The 19,831-nt window shown below is 39.5% G+C and overlaps 1 protein-coding gene and 5 non-coding genes across 10 annotated transcripts in view; 1 reads left to right on the top strand and 5 right to left on the bottom strand.

The window, feature by feature from the left end:
- LOC111572654 (cytoplasmic dynein 2 heavy chain 1) overlaps positions 1-19,831 on the top strand; it is a 146,128-nt gene that overhangs the window by 69,578 nt on the left and 56,719 nt on the right. For all 5 annotated transcript variants that reach the window (XR_008602311.1, XM_055012354.1, XM_055012355.1 and 2 more), the window contains 4 exons: positions 1,619-1,691; positions 13,716-13,876; positions 14,610-14,735; positions 18,544-18,654. Coding sequence is in view for 4 of the 5 variants with exons in the window: in XM_055012354.1 (XP_054868329.1) it covers positions 1,619-1,691; positions 13,716-13,876; positions 14,610-14,735; positions 18,544-18,654 (471 nt within the window). In the remaining variant the exon portion in view is untranslated. The remainder of the gene's footprint in view (positions 1-1,618; positions 1,692-13,715; positions 13,877-14,609; positions 14,736-18,543; positions 18,655-19,831) is intronic.
- On the bottom strand, positions 4,703-4,775 carry trnam-cau (transfer RNA methionine (anticodon CAU)). Its single transcript has one exon. It is a non-coding gene; the product is annotated as a tRNA-Met (tRNA).
- Positions 5,658-5,730, bottom strand: trnam-cau (transfer RNA methionine (anticodon CAU)). The gene has a single exon. It is a non-coding gene; the product is annotated as a tRNA-Met (tRNA).
- On the bottom strand, positions 7,211-7,283 carry trnam-cau (transfer RNA methionine (anticodon CAU)). Its single transcript has one exon. It is a non-coding gene; the product is annotated as a tRNA-Met (tRNA).
- Positions 7,645-7,717, bottom strand: trnam-cau (transfer RNA methionine (anticodon CAU)). Its single transcript has one exon. It is a non-coding gene; the product is annotated as a tRNA-Met (tRNA).
- Positions 10,934-11,006, bottom strand: trnam-cau (transfer RNA methionine (anticodon CAU)). Its single transcript has one exon. It is a non-coding gene; the product is annotated as a tRNA-Ile (tRNA).

Here is a 19,831-nt window from a genome sequence, read left to right as displayed (position 1 = left end):
TTGTTAAGCAAAAAATGTGCACTTGACAGCAACAGTGAACCCATCGGCTCCAAGTGTGGTGCCAAAGCTTTGGGCCCATCTTGTTGTTCCTTCGGCACACCACAGGTTTTGTGTCTTCAGTCAGCAGAGATGTGCTCACAAAGAGATCTCCAACATCATAAATCAACTTTCATGTATTTTGCTTCTTTTTTTTTTTATTGGTCTTGTATAACATCTATTGCAAACTGAAATGTCTGTCAAAATACAGCTATTAAATATGACTCAGGCAGAACTAAAATCTGTTAGATTAATGTCTGAATCTTGCAGTGGTAAAGTGTGTTTCGTGACCTTCTGATCTCCTTTTTGCTGCTTGCTCCTGACTGTTTGACAGTCTGAGCTGAGCTGTCAGGACATTATTCTTAAGATGAGCCAATCATTACATGTAAAATGAATATTCAGTGTTTTAATGGGCCTGAAATTGCGGCATTGAGCTTTTAAGCGGCTCAAATAAACCTACACCTCTTCCCTACTGTTCAGTTCAGATGGACATTTCACCCTTTTTTCCTCCATTCCCTCTCTGGATCTATGGAGCTCAGCTAGAGTGACCATTGGTTTCTTTGTCACCTCTCTTACCAAGGCCCTTCTGCCCTGATTGCTCAGTTTGTCTCAGCGCCCAGCTCTAAGAAGAGTCCTGGTTGTTCCAAGAATTATGGAGGCCATTATGCTCTTGGGAGCCTTCAATCCAGCTGATTATTTTTGCACCCTTCCCCATGTCTGTACCTTAATACAATTCTTTCTCTGTGCTCTGCAGGCAGTTCCTTTGACCTCATGGGTTTTGCTTGGATATGCATTGTCAGTTATGAATCTTTATATAGATAGGTGTGCATCCTTCCAAATCATACCCAAACAATTGAATTTATCACAGATGTACTCCAATCAAGGTGCACAAACATCTCAAGGATGATCAGTGTCGTTGCAAACGATGTCAGTTCTTAGGTCAATATAATATTAAAGCATAAAACTGTAATATAACAAAATGAGAAAACCTAAATTGGTCTGAATACTTTCTGAATGCACTGTAGGTAATCTCCGAAAAGCATTATTGCAAATTAATTTTATTATGAAATAATTTGAATTATAGATTAAAATGATGATAATTAGATAATCATTCTTATTTACAGATTTTTTTTGCATATTAGCTTTAGAATGGGGGATCCTCTCAGTTTCTTTTATGGGTGCAATAACATCTCAGTAAATCTATTCTTTCTTTTCACAATTAAGCAGAATGCAGTGTGATACAATATAAAATAAAACAAAACACCAACTCTCATGTGGCTTGAGATTGAATAAAGATTTAGCTAATCTCAGTACAAAGCAGAAACAAGAAGTAAATGCTCTTGACTGTGAAACTAGCTGACTTACTCATTTACATAGTATGCTGTGTTCTTAATAATAAGATAAAAAGAACGGCTCAGAGCCTCTGAGTTAAATATTCAATTTCTTCCTTAAAAGCTGACTTTTTGGAGTATGTGACATACTGGTTTGACATAAGTGAGATTAGCATTCTACCTTAGAAGAGTTAATGAGTACTTGTTGCCTTTTTGTCCCTCAATTTATTTTTGCCCTCCTCTCTCCTCAGCTGTTATTTGTTCAGGCAGTCAGGCCAGACCGACTGCAGAGTGCCATGGCAGCCTTTGCCTCTCAAGCTTTGGGTAAGTGTTTCATATCAGTACTTTCTGTTCTTTTCGTATGTATCAGTGCTTCCTAAATGGGCTTCAGCTCATATCTGTTCTATTCTACTGCTGTGCACAAACAATGCACAAAAACTAGATTTATTATTTATAGTTTCCGAATGAGAGGATTAGAAATCACAGTCACACATGGAAATGCGTTCCATCTTTGATGATATTTACAAGATTTCTTGTTTGCCTTCAGAACAAGACCCTAAAAATGAGTGGGACATTAGTGGATATGCACATGTTCACTTCTTATTTACTGCAGTAAGTGTACTGCAGATGTTAGTAAATAGATGAGTATGACAAGCTCTCCAAAACTGTGAACAATAATGAGCTGTGTTTTTCTATGTCCTCATTCATCCCATTCAATGAACTACTTCACCACTGCTCTGCTTCTGCTAATTAGAACAATGCTTTGTCTTTTTCAAATGCACCTTTTGCCTTCAAATTCTACTCAAGCAAAATATTTTCAGACAAGGGTTTCATTCTGGTCTTGTGAGCAATATTTTCCCACTTGTCATCAATGATGTGATTTTTTTTCATGATAGTTCTCTCCATCATTTTTCTTTGTGTCTTTCGTTGCTGTGAGAATGCCACTGTCCTTGAATAAATGTCACATGCACCACCACACACATTTCCCTTCCTTCTCTTTTCTCATTGCTTCTCTGACTCCCACACTAACACAAACACATAGAAACACATCCACTCTGCACATGCACACAGCCATGATTTCTAGAGAGCAGTTCGTTTATTGTCTTTAATGAGCCCATTATTTCAATCCAGATATTCCGATTGGTGTGCTGGGTTCTGACTGCAGTATCTGAGAAGGCTAGAACTGGTGTCAGGTGAAAGCAATATGCAAATGTTTATATCTGTTGAATGAGAGTTACAAATGTAATTAAAGTTATACTAGTTCTGGATGTAATGCCTGGATATACAGTGAATATATGTACAGGTGAATGAGAAATAAAAACCAACAAAGTCACATATATGATCTGGGTGTGGCAAGAAACCTTACCCAAAACGGTTTGTCAAGATTTTGAGTGACAATGAACTTTGCCGCTCATCCGGAACTCGCAGGACCTAAATTTCACATGTAATTTTTGTTTTATTTCATTCTTTCTGACTACCAGACATGGTATGTCCTGGATGACCGATGCAGTCAGACACAAGGAATCTCAACTCACTCTACCTCAGTTGCAGATTGAAAAAGGCAAAAAGACCACTGTTGTCAAAGGAAAAAGGGTTGGCCATGTTAACTGTGTAGAAACAGGCACAGGTACATGAAGAAGTCAAAGTGCACCCTGTAAAGGTTGCTCAAGAAGTGGACTCTTGTACTATCGTGTATAAAACCAGGACGACAGACAAATCCCACAAGGCCCCAAACACAGCATGCTCTAGTCAGAGCACCTACAGAAAAAAACTAGAGAATATGACTACACACTCCAATTGTGCACCAAAAAATGTCAAGCCAAGATGACGGAGCACATACCATATACCAAAACTCTGAGAATCCAGCAACATTTGTAAATGTTTAAGCAATAAAGGCATAGTGCAGTGTAGAAGTATCTTACCACCCAGGTAGAAGCTGATGGAGCACAGAAAACCAGCCAGTAGCAGCACTGTGTGGTTGCATATGTCTGTTCTGTAAATAAGTACCAGAACTGGAGGGAAGGCATACAGGAGGCAGCTTGATCAGAGGTGTACCAGTGCCTCCCGTCCTAATGGGGTGAATGATTTCAAGAGGGAAAATGTGCCAATGTCTCCTGAACAAACAAGTCAGTTTCCATTGTTCTGTATCAGATCATCTGAACCATCTCTGATCTGCTTTCAGGTCTGCTTTGTACTGCACATGCTGCAAATGCGTTTCTCTTGAGAGGACAGGGTGAGGCACACTAAGGAAGCCTCTGAGTCTCAAATAAGGACTGGCTGCCTTTATTGATAAACTCTTGAAGTGTTGCTCGATCAAACGAGGGTAATGTTACCTTCCAAGAATGGGAGAAAGTGTCTGAAAGCTACAGGTGTACTGTATGCAGAACATACGTGGGCTGGAGCTTTGACTGTGGACCCCAAGTCCCCCAGACTGTTCTCTGGTTCCATATTGCCCCCAGTGGCAGGAGAGGACTGAGCATATGGGAATATTGCTGCATAGCTAAAGCTTGCTATACCACCCTCCTTCGATGCCTCTGGCGTCGTGGCTCAGACCGTTGAGATCTACGAAGCACTGGCTGAAAACTAAAGAGCTCTTTGCAAAATTTATGCTAAGCTGGTACAGTAGATAGTAGCTAATGTTAACAACATACATGACCGCCACACTTATGTGAGGGAAAAAAGGAGAAAATTACTGTGTCAGGCACCAAATCTAGTTTCTTCTCTTACTTTGATCACACATGACTTTGCAGGTATTATGCGCATTAATTAATTTCATATAATCACTAATGGTGAGAAAATAAATAGAACAAATGAGACATGCTAAATATTTTTTCCATGTTTTTTTTGAGACTTGCAAATGCTGCCTGTTAGCTTTCGAGACTGTTTTGTTTGTGTGAACAAGAACACACATTCATCTATCAAAGCATTTTTGCGTGTGCTTTCTTGCTGCTTGTGATCCAGTTAATGACTAATCTGAAAAGTAAATTTTCAGACAATTTAGTTTGCATGTTAAAAAAAGATCATGAAACAAGAAATGACAAAATTAATTCTTCAAATCTGCTTTGATTAGATTTGGATTTTTTTCTAAATTACACTGCTGTTTACAGTCTTAAATGTGTAAAAACCTGCCTTCCCAAAGATTACACCAGTAAAAGTCAAACTATTTCAAATGATATCTAGCTCAAACTTCAAGTTCTAAATACAACCTCAAACAGTTTTTTGATTGTTTAGTCCAATCTGTACTTGTAGCTCAGCACAGATCTGGTGGGTTTAAAGCAGTGTGTGTGTTTGATATGTCCCCTCGTCATTGTATTTAGTGATTAGCCTAAAACAACTGCCCCGTGTGAGGCTTGAACTCACGACCTTCAGATTATGAGACTGACGCGCTGCCAACTGCGCCAACGAGGCCTGAAGAACAGCAATGTGGACTGAACCAAAAAAAATTAGACTTGACTTTTAAACGTCTGTCTATTGCACGACTTCCTTATTAGAAATTGGAAGAATAACCATTAAGCAAAGCCACCAGATCAGCAGTGGTGTGGTGAGGTTTCAGATTCAGATTTAGCCATGGAAACAAATTCCATTTGCATCTGAAACCACCTGCATCTAAGTTTTTACAGTGTGCCCCTTAAAATGTATCTGTCCAGTGGTGATTAAATGAAAGCAAATCAGGTGATTCATTCTGAAATCAACACCTGTCTTGTGTAGTAGCCTTTAAGCCTGCAGTCTATAATGTTATGCGGCAGTATAATATAAATCAACATAACTGAGTGCGAAATATTTTTGTCAGAGTAGAGCATCAGTTTTGACCAGAACTCTGGGTTTCAGGACCAGTCCTGCTGGCTGCTGATAAACAATCCCATAATGGTACTGTGTTACTGTCATGTGGACACCAATATTTAAAGCTCTTAACAATATCAAGTCTGACTTTTAAATATAGCCTCAAGCCAACATTGATCATTAAAACTAAGCACTATGTTTTCACATCACATAGTTTTGTCTTTTAATAAAAATAATGTTTTTTTTTTTTTTAAATAACTTTAAATCCTTGCATGATGTGTACACTTAAAGTATTCAAACCCACATTCCCTAAGGTTACACCTGGTAGAGGCAAAATATTTCGAATGATATCCACCTCAAGCTTCAAGTTCTAAATACCACCTCAAGCAATTTTTGGATTATTTTGTCCAATCTGTACTTGCATCCCAGCACAGATCTGGTGGGCTTAAAGCAGTGCATGTGTTTGGTGTGTCCCCTCATTATTATATTTAGTGATTAGCCTAAAACAGCTGCCCCGTGTGAGGCTTGAACTCACGACCTTCAGATTATGAGACTGACGCGCTGCCAACTGCGCCAACGAGGCCTTAAAAACAGGTGTGAGGACTGAATGAAAAAAAATTGAGTAGATTTTTCAATCGTCTGTCTATTGCACGACTTCCTTATTAGAAATTGGAAGAATAACCATTCAGCAAAGCCACCAGTTCAGTAGTGGTGTGGTGAGGTTTCAGATTTAACCATGGACACATTTTCAATGTCTGTCTGAAACCACCTGCATCTAAGTTTTTACAGTGTGCCCCTTAAAATGTATCTGTCTAGTGGTGATTAAATGAAAGCAACTCGGGTGATTCATTCTGAAATCAACACCTGCCTTATGTATTTACCCTTTAACCTGCACTCTATAATGTTGCATCAGTAAGAAACATGGTCAAATAATATCCAGCTTTCGTTCCAAGGTGTATCTACAACTATAACATCCAGTTGATTGCTATGCCCAACCACCAGTTCTACCTTTACAGGAAGGGATAGAGTACACCATGTCTCCAGTTCACTGTATTTTGTGTTTTACCTTAAAACACCTGACCCATCTGAGCCTTCAACTTATGACTTTCAGATTATGAGACTGAAATTCTGCCTCCTGCGCCAGTAAAATATAAATCAACATAACTGAGTGCGATATATTTTTGTCAGAGTGGAGCATCACTTTTTACCATCCCACTGGGTTTCAGGAGCAGAACTGCACACAGTCAGCATAATGGCGATTGTGGTCTGGCAGTACCAATAGCCAAAGTATTGCTGATGGGTGTCAGGGTGCATCTCGTTTTGATACTGCATGTAGGTTATGGTCGCTGCCTTCTTTTCCTTTTATCACTTTGTTCCATGTCTTGGTTTTTCCTCTTATGGTAGTGATGGAAGCTCCTGGTAAGAATCACAGAGATTTGGAGGCAGGCAGGAGAGGTTGAGTTGCAGGCAGGAGAGATTGGGGAGCTGGTTTGGTTGCCTGGAGAGGTGACTCAAGGCTACAAGGAAAGCCAGTCTAAGATCAGCACATGGAGCCACTGGCAGTTTCAGATGGGCCATCCCTGCGATGTTAAGGGACAGAAGAAAGACAGTGATTTGTTACACTGCTGTTTGCTTACTCAAATGTATAACAAACCTGCTTTCCCAAAGATTAGACCAGTAAGAGTCAAACTATTTCAAATGATATCCATCTCCGGTTTTAAGTTGTAAATCCTGTAATAGTACTGTGTTACTGTCATGTGGATACCAATATTTAACGCTCTTAACAGTATCATGCCTGACTTTCAAATACAGCTTCAAGCCAGCATTGATCATTAAGACTAAAGACTTTATTGTCACATTACATGGCTTTATCTTTTCACAACCATATTGTTTCTTAAATTCCTTTAAATCCTGTCATGATATGTATACTTACTGTATACAAACCCACATTCCCAAATGTCCAATCTGTACTTGTAGCTCAGTACAGATCTGGTGGATTTAAAGCAGTGAGTGTGTTTGATATGTCCCTTTGTCATTGTATTTAGTGATTAGCCTAAAACAACTGCCCCGTGTGAGGCTTGAACTCACGACCTTCAGATTATGAGACTGACGCGCTGCCAACTGCGCCAATGAGGCCTGAAAAATAGCTTTATGGACTGAATGAAAAAAATTTGAGTAGACTTTTCAAATGTCTGCCTATTGCACGACTTCCTTATTAGAAATTGGAAGAATAACCATTCAGCAAAGCCACCAGATCAGTAGTGGTGTGGTGCATCTCGTTTTGATACTGCATGTAGGTTATGGTTGCTGCCTTCTTTTCCTTTTATCACTTTGTTCCACATCTTGGTTTTTCCTCTTATGGTACAACCTCAAACAGTTTTTCGATTGTTTTGTCCAATCTGTACTTGTATCCCAGCACAGATCTGGTGGATTTAAAGTAGTGAGTGTGTTTGGTGTGTCCCCTCGTCATTGTATTTAGTGATTAGCCTAAAACAACTGCCCCGTGTGAGGCTTGAACTCACGACCTTCAGATTATGAGACTGACGCGCTGCCAACTGCGCCAACGGGGCCTGAAAAATAGCTTTATGGACTGAATGAAAAAAGTTACACCTTAGAATAGATTTGACCTTAGAATGTCTACCTATTGTGCCAGTGTAGAAGTTAGCTGTTCTTATTCATTAGAAATTGGAACAATAACTGTTCAACTTCACACCTTTTTGTGTAAAAACAGACAAAACTGTAGAAGTCCTGTGTCAAATCTTTTGCTTGTTCCACAGCTTTCAGCTGTTGTGTATCGGCTTCATTACTGGATGGAATTAGTGTCTATTATTTCACTTTTTAAAAATTTCTCCTTTATGTTTGTGTAATTGTTGACTGTTCACTGAAGGCTTGGATTTAAAGGCATGGCAATTATTTCCTCTATTGCCCCCCTTTATCAGGTGATTAATTTGGTGTACAGGTCTGCCTTTTCTTCCAGCTGCAGTTGGTGAGTTAAGTGTTAATTTACAAACCAGCGGTGGTTGCACTTCTCATCACTCTGACCTGGATGATGGTCTTTTCCATCACCATGGCATTGTGTAAAATAAATTGGCAGATCTGAAGGAATGCTCTGTTGATAAGGCATACCTGTCTCCATTAATGCTCCTGGGTCCACTATGAGTGTCAGAGTTTGACAAAAAGTGACTCACACATGATTGCACTCAAGTCACTGTGCTGGGCTCCTCTCTCCTACAAAGCATCTGCAAAGGTACTGAACAACATTAGTCTCAGTTAAGAAATTCTGTAGTAGCATGCAACATTGTCATGTTTGCTAAAATTATCACCAGAATTGTACTATTACAACCTATGTGGGCACATTACACTTTGCACTCTGAATCTGGTCGTGTGCAAATAAAAATCTCCAGCAAAGTTGAAACACATGACGGCCCTTCTTCAGTGTCCCAAACAGTGTACACAGCTGGCAACCTGGAGGGTCCTGGAGGTAGGAAATACTTGAGCTGGGCCTTCCAGAGTGTTGCAAGTCTTTACTCCATCATATGCCTTGATCAATACCTTAAGCATGACTCCCATCTCCCTACTTGCTCTGAATGTTTTTCTTCAGTAAAACAGGATTTCTGCCTTAATGATGTTGCATCTCACACATGTGTCTTTGGGACACATTTGGCTTGATTTCAAATCCACCTGCTCGACTGCCCTCAGTCGCTGTACGTCTTTTGTTTCCACAATCAGTTGTGCATCCTAGGAAAACCCCTTAGTAAAGTGCTAGACATCATACCTGGCCACGCCCAAAAGATCTTATAAAGGTGAGATTTCCAATGGCAGCCATGGTCCATAGTAAAAATGGCACCCCCACGTCATTGTAGTGTCTTACAAGGCCCTCTACCATCTTCATCAATCCCAAGCTTTCACTTGCTGTGAGCACAGACATGTAGCCATGCGCATTGCTGGCAGACTTGACCTCACGTGCCAGCTTCCTCTAAATCTTTTCGGTTGAGTTTATGTTGATGACCTGGCTAAGGAGTGCAATGATGGAGGCCTTCACTTCATCCACCTTGCTGAGGACATTCCTGGCATACACCTGCATCTGCTAGAAATGTTTTGGAACTGTAGGTATAGCTGGCAAATCCCACAGTGGGACTGGCAAAATCAGCCTGAAGGCACCAGCATGTGTCACAGGGAACTGAATTTGTCTCTCAAGCCAGCTCTCTGCATGCTGCTATCCCAGCTGTTTTTGTGGTTGGCAGAGCCTTTTTACAAACCTCGCGGACGCACCAGACCCACAATTTGCATGTCACACCACAGCTTGTGCGTCAGCAGACATGTGAACTGAATGCAGTGGGCAAAGTGTAGCTGGAAGACAATGTTATGGTTACAGCTGATGACCTTTCTTTTACAGCTCTCACAGGCATGATATTTGGATGCTAAGTGGTAAGAGCTGCTGACCCCAACCCACCTGACATTCTGACGTATTGCAGCAGAATGAAGCTCTGACTTGATAAAGTCTGGATGCAAGCAAACAGGCTAAGACATCCAGTAACACTATATCAAGTGTTATCAGCACTTTAAAATGAAGCATAGTTGTATACATGCTATTTGCTTATGAATAAAGAGTGGTTTATGACTTACCAAGCTTAGAAAAGTGAAACAAAATGTAATTGTTTTTTTTCTCTTCACAATTCGTGGTTGCAAGGCAGCATCAGATTGCTCAAATCTTGGTAAAACTGTTTGATAGTGATCAGCAATGTGGTTGGCTTTCACATGATAGATTTGCTCGAATGACAGACCGCTATAGAATTAATTTGGGACTTTGAACAAGGCACACAGTCAGATGTATCATAGAACCAATATGATGACACAAAAGTCACAATTAACCTTAAGACTCTGTCATGGGTCAGGATTAAAGTGATGATACATAGGAGTGATGCAAATTGAATGAAAGAAGGTATGGTTATAACTATAACACAAAAGAAATGACTGCACAGTGGTATATGGCAGTGACTCTTATCAGTGATATGAATGTGTTTGCATGAAAGAGGAAGGGACATAGTGTCACAGTTTAAAGATAAACTGAAGACATGCTGGATTAGGAACAATCTGATCCTGAAAGCAGTCACAGATGCAATCACAGGAGCATATTTACTGATAACAAAATACATTTCTGAATGAAGATGTACATTAAATGTTTTAAGGTTCTGTCTGCAGATAAAATAATGTTTACAGCATAACATATGTTCTTTACTGTATTTAACCTTTCTCCCACTACTTGTATTTTGTGGTCAAGTGGAATAAAAATGATATAGCCTTTCTCTGTATGAGGTTCAAGCTCTACTGATAGACAAGCTGCCTACTGCTGACAAACAATCCCGTAATGGTACTGAGTCACTGTCATGTCTACACCAATATTTAAAGCTCCTAACAGTATCAAGCCCGACTTTCAAATACAACTTCAAGCCAGCACTGATCATTAGGACCAAAGACTATATTGTCACATCACACGACTTTGTCTTTGAAGAACAATGCTGTTTTTTTAACAACTTTAAATCCTGTCATGATATGTATATTTAAATGTATACAAACCCACATTCCCACAGGTTAAACAAGTTAGAAACGAACTATTTCAAATGATATCCACCTTAAGCTTTAAGTTCTAAGTACAACCTCAAACAATTTTTGAGTGTTTTGTCCAATCTGTACTTGTACCCCAGCACAGATCTGGTGGATTTAAAACAGTGAGTGTGTTTAGTGTGTCCCTTTGTCATTGTATTTAATGATTAGCCTAAAACAACTGCCCTGTGTGAGGCTCGAACTCACGACCTTCAGATTATAAGACTGACGCGCTGCCAACTGCGCCAACAAGGCCTGGAAAACAGCTGTGTTGACTAAACAAAAAAAATCAGACTTGACTTTTCAAATGTCTGCCTATTGTGCTAATCAGGAAGTTAGCTGTTCTTACTTTTTAGAAATTGTAACAGTAACTATTCAACTTGACATATTTTTCTTGAAAATAAACCGTGTCAACAATTTGCTTGTTCCACAGCTTTCAGTTGTATCCTATAGGCTTCTTCACTCGATGGAATTAATTTCTATTATTCCACATTTTAAAAATGTAATCATCATATTTGCCTAACTATTGACTGTTCACTTAGAGTTTGAATTCAAAGTTGTGGTAGTTACTGCCTCTTGTCATCTGATGGTTAAATTTGATAAAACATCTGCTCCATGCGACATTTGATCTTATGACCTTCACATCACAAAACTGGAGTATTGCCAGCCAACAAGGCTTTACATCATGGGAAAATGTCAAATATTTACAATGGTTTAACTTGTTTTGGCCAAGTGTTTTGATAATTATTTAAACTTTAATGTATTTTATCAACTCATTTGTCAGCTGTAAACTCTCGAGTGTTGGTAATAACAGATATGACTCACTAATGGTGATGTTCAAGACTGTGAGTATTTGTATATATTGTACTGAAGTGTTTGTCAATCAGGCCAGTTGTCTGTCTTTAATGGTGTGTATTTTATTTACAGCATAGCTAGCATGTGGTAATTCTATCTCAACGTCACGCTTTTTCTTTTGAAACACCTGCCCTATGTGAAGTTTGAACTCACAACCTTCAGATTATGAGACTGACACACTGCCTACTGTGCCAACAAGGCACTGTACATGTGCCAAATATGTGAAAAGTCGTCGCTCCAGTGTCTCTGTGCAAATTACACTTATCTGTCTGTACTTTTTAGTTTGTGAGTGTCTACCAGCCCAGCTCTCTTAATTCTCGTTAAATGTGTATCTGGCTCCACTTGAGCTTTTTCCTCAAATGCACTAGAGTCACTTCTTTGTCTCACTGTGTGTCTGTGTGCAGTTGTAGTAAACCATACAGCCACTTCCTCATCATACAGAGATAGTCCTCGCATTCCTTTAATGCATTGTGAAGTTACTGACGAAGGTATGAGATGGGTGAGAGTGTGTGTGGATTTGAATGAAAGCGTGTGCGAGACAGACGGATGAAAAAAAGAACAGGAGAGAAGAAGGTTTTGTGTGTATGTGTTTTTGGCAGTAAATCAGTATGCTAATGAGGCATGGTCTGTAATCCTCTTACAGCTAATCTCACTCAATCCCTCCAGTCCATGCCTGGGCACTGCTCACACACACAGGCATGCCTGAATGAACACAACACGCATGCACACACACAAGCACACACACTCAGTGCTCACCCAACTCCTCAAAAAATACAAAACCTCTTTCATATACATATAGAGTGATTTTGATGGAAAGATAAAAAAAAATACTTTGAGATAGAAAAACCTGACTGTCCATGTCACATGTTGTGTATGACCATGTGTTTCCTTCACAGCACTGTTTGAACCACTGGACAACTGTTACTGTCTTTTTGTGGGTTCATCTTTGCCCTGTTTTCTACCTGTGTGTCATAAAGGCCAAGGTGAACTTTGCTATTCACAGACAGAGGATGCTGGTCTGCAGCATGAATGCTGATTACCTGCCCGTGTCATAGGTAGTTGTGTATGTATTTGTGCATGCGCACGTTCTGCAAACGCTCCCTTTTTTTTTTTGCAGACAGACATCACAAGCCATGTGGTCAGATGACTGTTTTTCTTAGTGTTGCTATGGTGATGCAGCAAAAGGTCGCTCTGAGATGTTCTCTACCAAGACCTTGTGTGCATGCATGTATGTGTAGTTCAGAGCAGCAGATTGCATTTGGCAGCAGACACCAACGGAATGTTCAGACTTGGGCAGTCACCTCAACTAGAGAAGACAGCACTGTGTTTGTGTGTACACAACCGTGTGGTCTGTGAAAGAGATATTTGCTGATACATTCACAAATAACGTCACAGAGGAATTTCTAACACAGCCACTCGTGCTGTGTGCCCGTATTGCTGCATGTGTGTCACTATTAACTCTCCTATCTGATGTTCCATTCAATATATTACAGCAGGATTAGAGTCTAAGTATGCCTAGTAAAGGGACGCACACACGGTCACACACACACTTAGACGCACAAAGAGCCTGACTTCTCAACACCAGGGGGCTGACAAGGTATTCTTCTGCTATGTGTGGTGAATTCTGCTGCATACCGAGCATTCAATATGCATAGCACATCGCCCTCCTAATCTTTCTCACTCTGTCTTTCCAAGTGTCTTCCTCTTATGCTCTCTTTCTCCATCATTGCCTCCTTTCTGTTTTCCTCCTCTTCTACTTTTTTCTTTTATCTCCTTTCCCTATCATCACCCTTTAGGCACAGTCTATCCCTTACTGTTCATGCCCTCCGTCTGTCTCCCTGTCTACCTCAAATATGTCTCCTCTTTCCCCATCTACCCTCACCAAATGCTCCCTTTGCTGTTACTTTCTTAGCATTTGCTTCCTCTCCTTGCCTCTTATGCTGTTCTGCCCTCTCCCTGTCCCCTCTCGGTACCCTCTCTCTGCACTATATCCATTTACTTTGACTTTAAGTTGCATATCAAATTTAAATGAAATGTCGAAACACATTTTATAGATTTTCATTTCACACTTCTTGTTCTCCTCCCACCTCCTTCTCCTCCTGTCTGCAGGTATGAAAGAGCTCTCCCCCCCACCTCTTAATCTGCGGCGTCTCTACACTGAAACAATGGAATGGGAGCCAGTGTTGATCATCATCTCTCCAGGGGCGGACCCATCCCAGGAGCTTGCAGAACTAGCAACAGAAACTGTTGGGAGGGGCAGCTATCATGAGGTAGTGAATACCAGGATAAATAGTAGAAGTTACAGCAGAATAACAGATCCGGGGGGATTTTTCTATGGAACTGGGGCATCACATCCACAAAATAGCAAAGTATGCTCCAAAACAAGGAACATTCCGAGTGCTACAACTTGTTGAATGCCATATTGCAACACAGTTTTCATACATATCTTGCAATAATGTTTTGTCATCACCTGTAAATATTTCACGATGGTGAGAAGTGTGAGAACAGTGGTCTTGCAAGATATCCGTACACACCTGACATTATTCAATATGATTAATACAGCAAGTTAAAAACAATGCTGGATTTATATTGCATTGTAATTGTTAATAAATCCCTTGAAAAGACCAAAACACAAGTTTCAATTGCTCACAGCTTTAAGTATAGAGTCAAAGTCTCACATATGGTCACTTTTACACCTGTGCCATAGAAATACACTCTATCTACTCTATACACTTATGTGGTAGCAGAGTATATCATTAGCACATTACAATTGCATGTTTATATGTGATAGTTTGGAGTAATTTTGTGTTATCTGTCTCCACTGAGAAAAACGTAACTGATAAAGGGCAAAATATTTTGTAGTGTCTCCCACTGAGAACGGAGATTGATTACATCATATTAGTTGCCCCTAAATTGTAAGAAATTTCAATATAGAATCTTTTTTTTTATCCCACTGATTCTGTTTCTCATCCCACCTCCCTCCCTCCCTCTCTGTCTATCTAGATCTCCATGGGTCAGGGACAGGCTGATGTGGCCTTAGCCACACTCAGAGAATGTTCCCGAAATGGAGACTGGCTTTGCCTGAAAAACCTTCACCTTGTCACTGCATGGCTACCCCTCCTGGAAAAAGTAGGTACTCTGTGTGTGGTAAGGCTGCAGTGACAGCAGTTAGCATTTATCTGTGTATGTGTGTTAGAGAGATTTTTGTATTTCACTTTATTTTGTGCTTTTTGTTGGTAAGCTGGTGTTAAAATGCTGTTATTTCTAATCACTGAACTATAGCACCTGACAAGGACTGTTATTGATCAACTTAAGGAAAGAGTGGTCAGATTGACTGTGCTACACTAATGGGATTATGTGTGTTTCAAGATAGATATGTGTTTCACAGTTGAATTCCATTAACTAACACTGCCTTAACATTTACAGAAAAAATATGATATACTAGAGTCACAATTGCAAAACAAAGTTAGATGGTGGTTTGGAAATTATGCAACATTCGCTACAAATACAGGATGCAATGATCCAGCAGTGGGAATATAATCAGGCCAAAACTAATAGAATTGTATTTATTATATTAGAATAGTTGTATAATATTAATTAGAAACTAGCATAAAATATACATTATGAGGCATCCGAAGTACGTTGAACAAAAGGGCTTAATAAAAACTGAATTTAAAAAAATCCAATACAATAAGTTCTATCGGCTGGGTCCATAAACGAAAGTCCACAAAAGAGGTCCTGTGAAACAAGACTAATATTACTTCTTCACATTATTTCAAGTTCACATTTGCAGGTAGAGCATGAGTTAAAGGGGATAAGGTCAGTGGAAAAGGGCAACCTGGAAGATGTTATGTCCTAAAAATGCGTAACTCCCTTGTTTCACCCCTGCTTGTCAATGTTTATCTATATTACTACAGAGCTACCACACAAACACAAGAACACAATCTGCTGACTGCCCACATTTCCATATCTAAAATTACCTTCTGTCCTTTGTACGCACATGTACCACATTTTGCATTCTTCCTGTCGGCCCATATTAGTTCCTGTGGTGTTGTTTGTGTGGCTGTGTATGTGACTGTGTGTGCTTATTTGTTTGCCTCTGGACAAATATGTGTGCATATATGTGTTTAGATCATTCTTGCTTTGCGTAAAGCAAGTGCATACCTGTGCGTGTCACTCATAGTGCTCATGTTATTTGTCCTGTGTGGGGTTTTTTTGGTTGTGATTGTGGGTTTTTGTGTTACGTTAAGTGTACTTATTTGTGTCTTGCACATTCTTTGTGTTTATTTGTGTCCATGTGTTTTTCCTGGGGTTCTGTTTAGTGTTGTGCCACTGTAGCAGGTCATATCTCACTGGGAGGCACAGCTGTTGGCCGTGATGGGCCTGTGTATGTGTGCATGTGTGTGTGCACGCACTTACCTGTGTGTGTTTGTGCATGTGCAGGCCTTGGGCTTGGCCTGAGATCCCTCCTGTCCAGTCTGTGCTCCTGGTGTGACTTAAACTATGGCTTATTACAGCTCTCCTCCTCTACTTATGTCCTTCCATGTTCCACTCCCCCAAACACACTCTTTTCTCTCCTCCTAATGTTTGTGTGCATTTTTTGATTTTTTTTTTCCTTAATTTGTTTCTACCTCTACATCCCAGCTATCTTCTCATCATTTTTTTATACTTTTGTTTCTCCCCCATACTGAATGACTAAAACTCTCTTTTTGTCTGTCTGCTTCTTTCTCTCACTGTTCCTTTGTCTCGGTTTTTGCGCAGCAACCGATGAGGTTGGAGTCTCAGCACTCGAGCTTGAAATGAAAAACTGACGCAACATGGGGAACGAGGGAGGCAGGGAGCATAGGAAAGAAAGAATGAAGTTATGGTGGATGTGAAAGGAGAAAGTAGGGAAAAATGAATTTAACCGCAGCAGGCGAGTGGAAATTCAACCAAGACAGGGCTTTGTTTTAGTATCTGCCTCTGTTTCTGTAACTGTGTCCATCTGCTCAGTTTGACTGTATCTCCCAGTGTAGTTTCTACATTTTCCAGCTTCTTTTTGCCATCTGTCTCTGGTGCTTTCCTCCTTCACTGAAGCAGTTGGTCAGTTAAAGAGAGGAAGGAGGAGGAAGAGAGAGGGAGAAAGAGTGGTCAGTGTTCATAATTTAAGTTGGCAGTGCAGATGTCCTCTCATTCCTGTCCGCTCATATTCTTCCACTTGCACTGTTATGTCTCGGTTTTTACATCACCCACTCTATCTTCTTATAGATCTTCCTCAGTTTTTTTAATCAATTTTTCTTTATTTGTATTATCACAGTAAGAACATGTAGTGAGACATTTGTAGATGCAGAATTTTTATAAAAATAATATATTTAAGAATCACATCTGTTGTGATATAATTGTTATCATTGTTCAACATATGGTAGAAGCGTTCTACCAGAGCTTACTGTAATATATGATTCTTATCACTAGTTTGCAGGTGCCAAGACTGTTGAGCTTTAGTATCTGTTTGTGCATAAGTGGTGTGCTTTCACACTCTCTACAGTATAGATGCATTCCAACAAAGATTGGTTTTGATATGTTAATGCTAAAATAAATCTCTCCCTCTCGCTGACTCCTACCATTTCTTCTTTTTTTCCCTTCTTTTTTTTTTTTTTTTTTTTACCAGTCTACATATCTATATTTTCTAGTTTTCTGTGTTTTCTTCTTTATCTAGCGCCTTCCTGCAATACTATCATTTGCTCCAGTGGGATTCTTATTGACAACAAACACACATATGCAACGACACACATGGACAATCAAAGACAAAAAACATTTTTTCATGGATGTCAGTTCTTGTGTTCTTTGGTTTTCTGTGATCATGTGAGCTTCCATGGGAATACATTAGGCTCCAAATGATGCAGAAACACATTGATTACAATTCAATGTGAGTATGTGTGTGTGTTCTTGTGTGTGAGTACCCAATCAGATGACACAAGACCCTAAGGTGCCAGCATGCTATTTTTAGCCACGTGTCTTTGAGACAGATAGAAAGAGATGGGCAAGGAATGTAAGGGGAGAAGTGAGAGAGAGAAAGCTGGAAATTGAGATGAAGAGACAGCAATGGAGACGGTGGAAAGAAGAGATGCAGAAAGAAAGAGAAAAAGATACTGGAAAAGATATGGTGTATAAAAGTGAGGTGAATGATTTGTCACTGTGGGGAATATGTCATAGAGCAATGACTGTAAATGAGGAAGAATTACATACAAAGGAGGATTTTTATTTACTAGATATACAGTATGGTTTGTATGAGTTTAGTATGATTAGTATTTATAGTTTTCTTAAGTGCACAGGGTCCTGATGGAAAAGAGAGTTGGCTGCTCTAGTTTCACCACGTAGATGAATAGAAGTTGATCTAATAAATCGACACACCTAACACAGATATGAATAAGTTTGTTTTTATTTATGAAAAAGCTGTTGTTTTGAGTTGGGGCTTAGTTAATTTTGCACTCGTTCATTTTTTTTTTTTAACAGATTGGATTTTGGTGGAAGTCACTGAATTGTTTCAAAGTTATGGATATGAAAAAAAATGCTCTGCTTACGCTGCTCTTGCAATGAAAACGAAAGGCCTGTATGAACTTTGCAGTTATTGAGCATACTAGGATAGACTCCAGCCTTTAGCAACACTAAACAAAATAATGATTAGGAGATTGATTTACTTGCATAATGCAGAATCTAGATAATGTGTGCAATGAAAGAATCGAGTCTCCTTTTTGTGTTTTTCAGCTAGGCAGTGAGTTTCATACTTTAATGTGATATTGTTGTGTGTTACATGCATGTGTGTGGATTTAGGGACAATAGAATAGAAAAATATGTTAGCTAACACTTAAACTGAACGCAATTTGGTGTCATATTACTCTTGTATCTCTTTCCGAGTGTTTGTAATGTATCTAATGTTTGCACTGTTATTCCATCATAGGAGCTAAATGCACTGCGTCCCAACGCAGGCTTCCGTCTCTGGCTGACAGCAGAAGTTCACCCCAGATTTCCTCCCATACTGCTGCAGTCTAGCCTGAAGATCACTTATGAGGTATTCACACAAACACAAGTATAGAGTCAATAACAACATAATACTCATACAGTAACAGTGTAGTTTGGTGTTGGATGTATTGTCCTAACGTATGTTGCACAACTTTATACACAAACATGTACCAAGACATTTTTTAAGGCATTCTGTACACAACCTGACACTATATACAGCATAAGTGAATCCACCTACTGTGCAATATCACTTAGATGTCACATGATGCAAAATTGTATCACCTGTCAATGACTACATTATTTCTAAGTTGACAGGTGAAGTACACTGATGTTCAAAGGAAGTGAGTCACCCTTAAAAATTGTAAATGTCATCTGAATTACCTAAGTATTTGGCAATATCTCTTAGAAATTGCGTCAGGTAAGAGTGACATGTAGACAATGATGTAATATTGCATCAGCTGTTAAGGGCGCTCTGCAGGAGTTGCAGTCATTTCTTGCTTGTGTCAGGAAGGGGCCTGGTGAACATTTCATTTTGTCTTCCTTTTAAAATGACAAACTGAAGCAACTTGAGGGTTTCTGATACCATTTCATCCATAAATGGCATGTTTACAAAATTGTCTTAGAAAAGTTTGCAAATGCTTATTTCAGAAAATTTGTAGAACACTTGTCAAATATTAATTAGCTTTGCCATATACACCAGTATATTTACTATTATGAGCAATTAAAAGCAAATACTTTTGACAGATTGTATTTAAAATACCGACCACAATGTAGAAGCTCAATGCAACAAAAGTGAATATAATTCTGATCATTGAAACACAAATCTGCATGCAGTGTTGGACCCATGGGCTGTGTCTATTGGCATCATGGCTTTTCATGGAAACGAAGTGCCAGAGTAACTGAAAAATCTTTGTGAAACAGACTACCACATGCTTCAGATGTGGTTAGCAATGAAAATCTGAGATAAAACGTTTGTGACAGCTTAAGACGGTGTGAAGGACACTGTATAATGAGAACTTCTAGGGACAGCATCCAAGTAAAACACCTTTGATTGCTCTTCGACACAAAACTGAAAGACTGCATTTTGCTAAAGAACATGAAAAGACCAACCAGCTGAAACCAAGATAGATTTGTTGGGCTCAGATAGAGTCTGGCATGTTTGGCATTACCTTGGTCAGGATGACCGCAGTGAAAGTATGGTCCTGACAACACTGAAGCATGGAGGT

Source organism: Amphiprion ocellaris, chromosome 7, assembly GCF_022539595.1.
Source record: "Amphiprion ocellaris isolate individual 3 ecotype Okinawa chromosome 7, ASM2253959v1, whole genome shotgun sequence".
Lineage (NCBI taxonomy): Eukaryota > Metazoa > Chordata > Actinopteri > Pomacentridae > Amphiprion > Amphiprion ocellaris.
The sequence above is the reverse complement of the archived record's forward strand: the minus strand, read 5'-3'. Positions and strand labels throughout refer to the sequence as shown.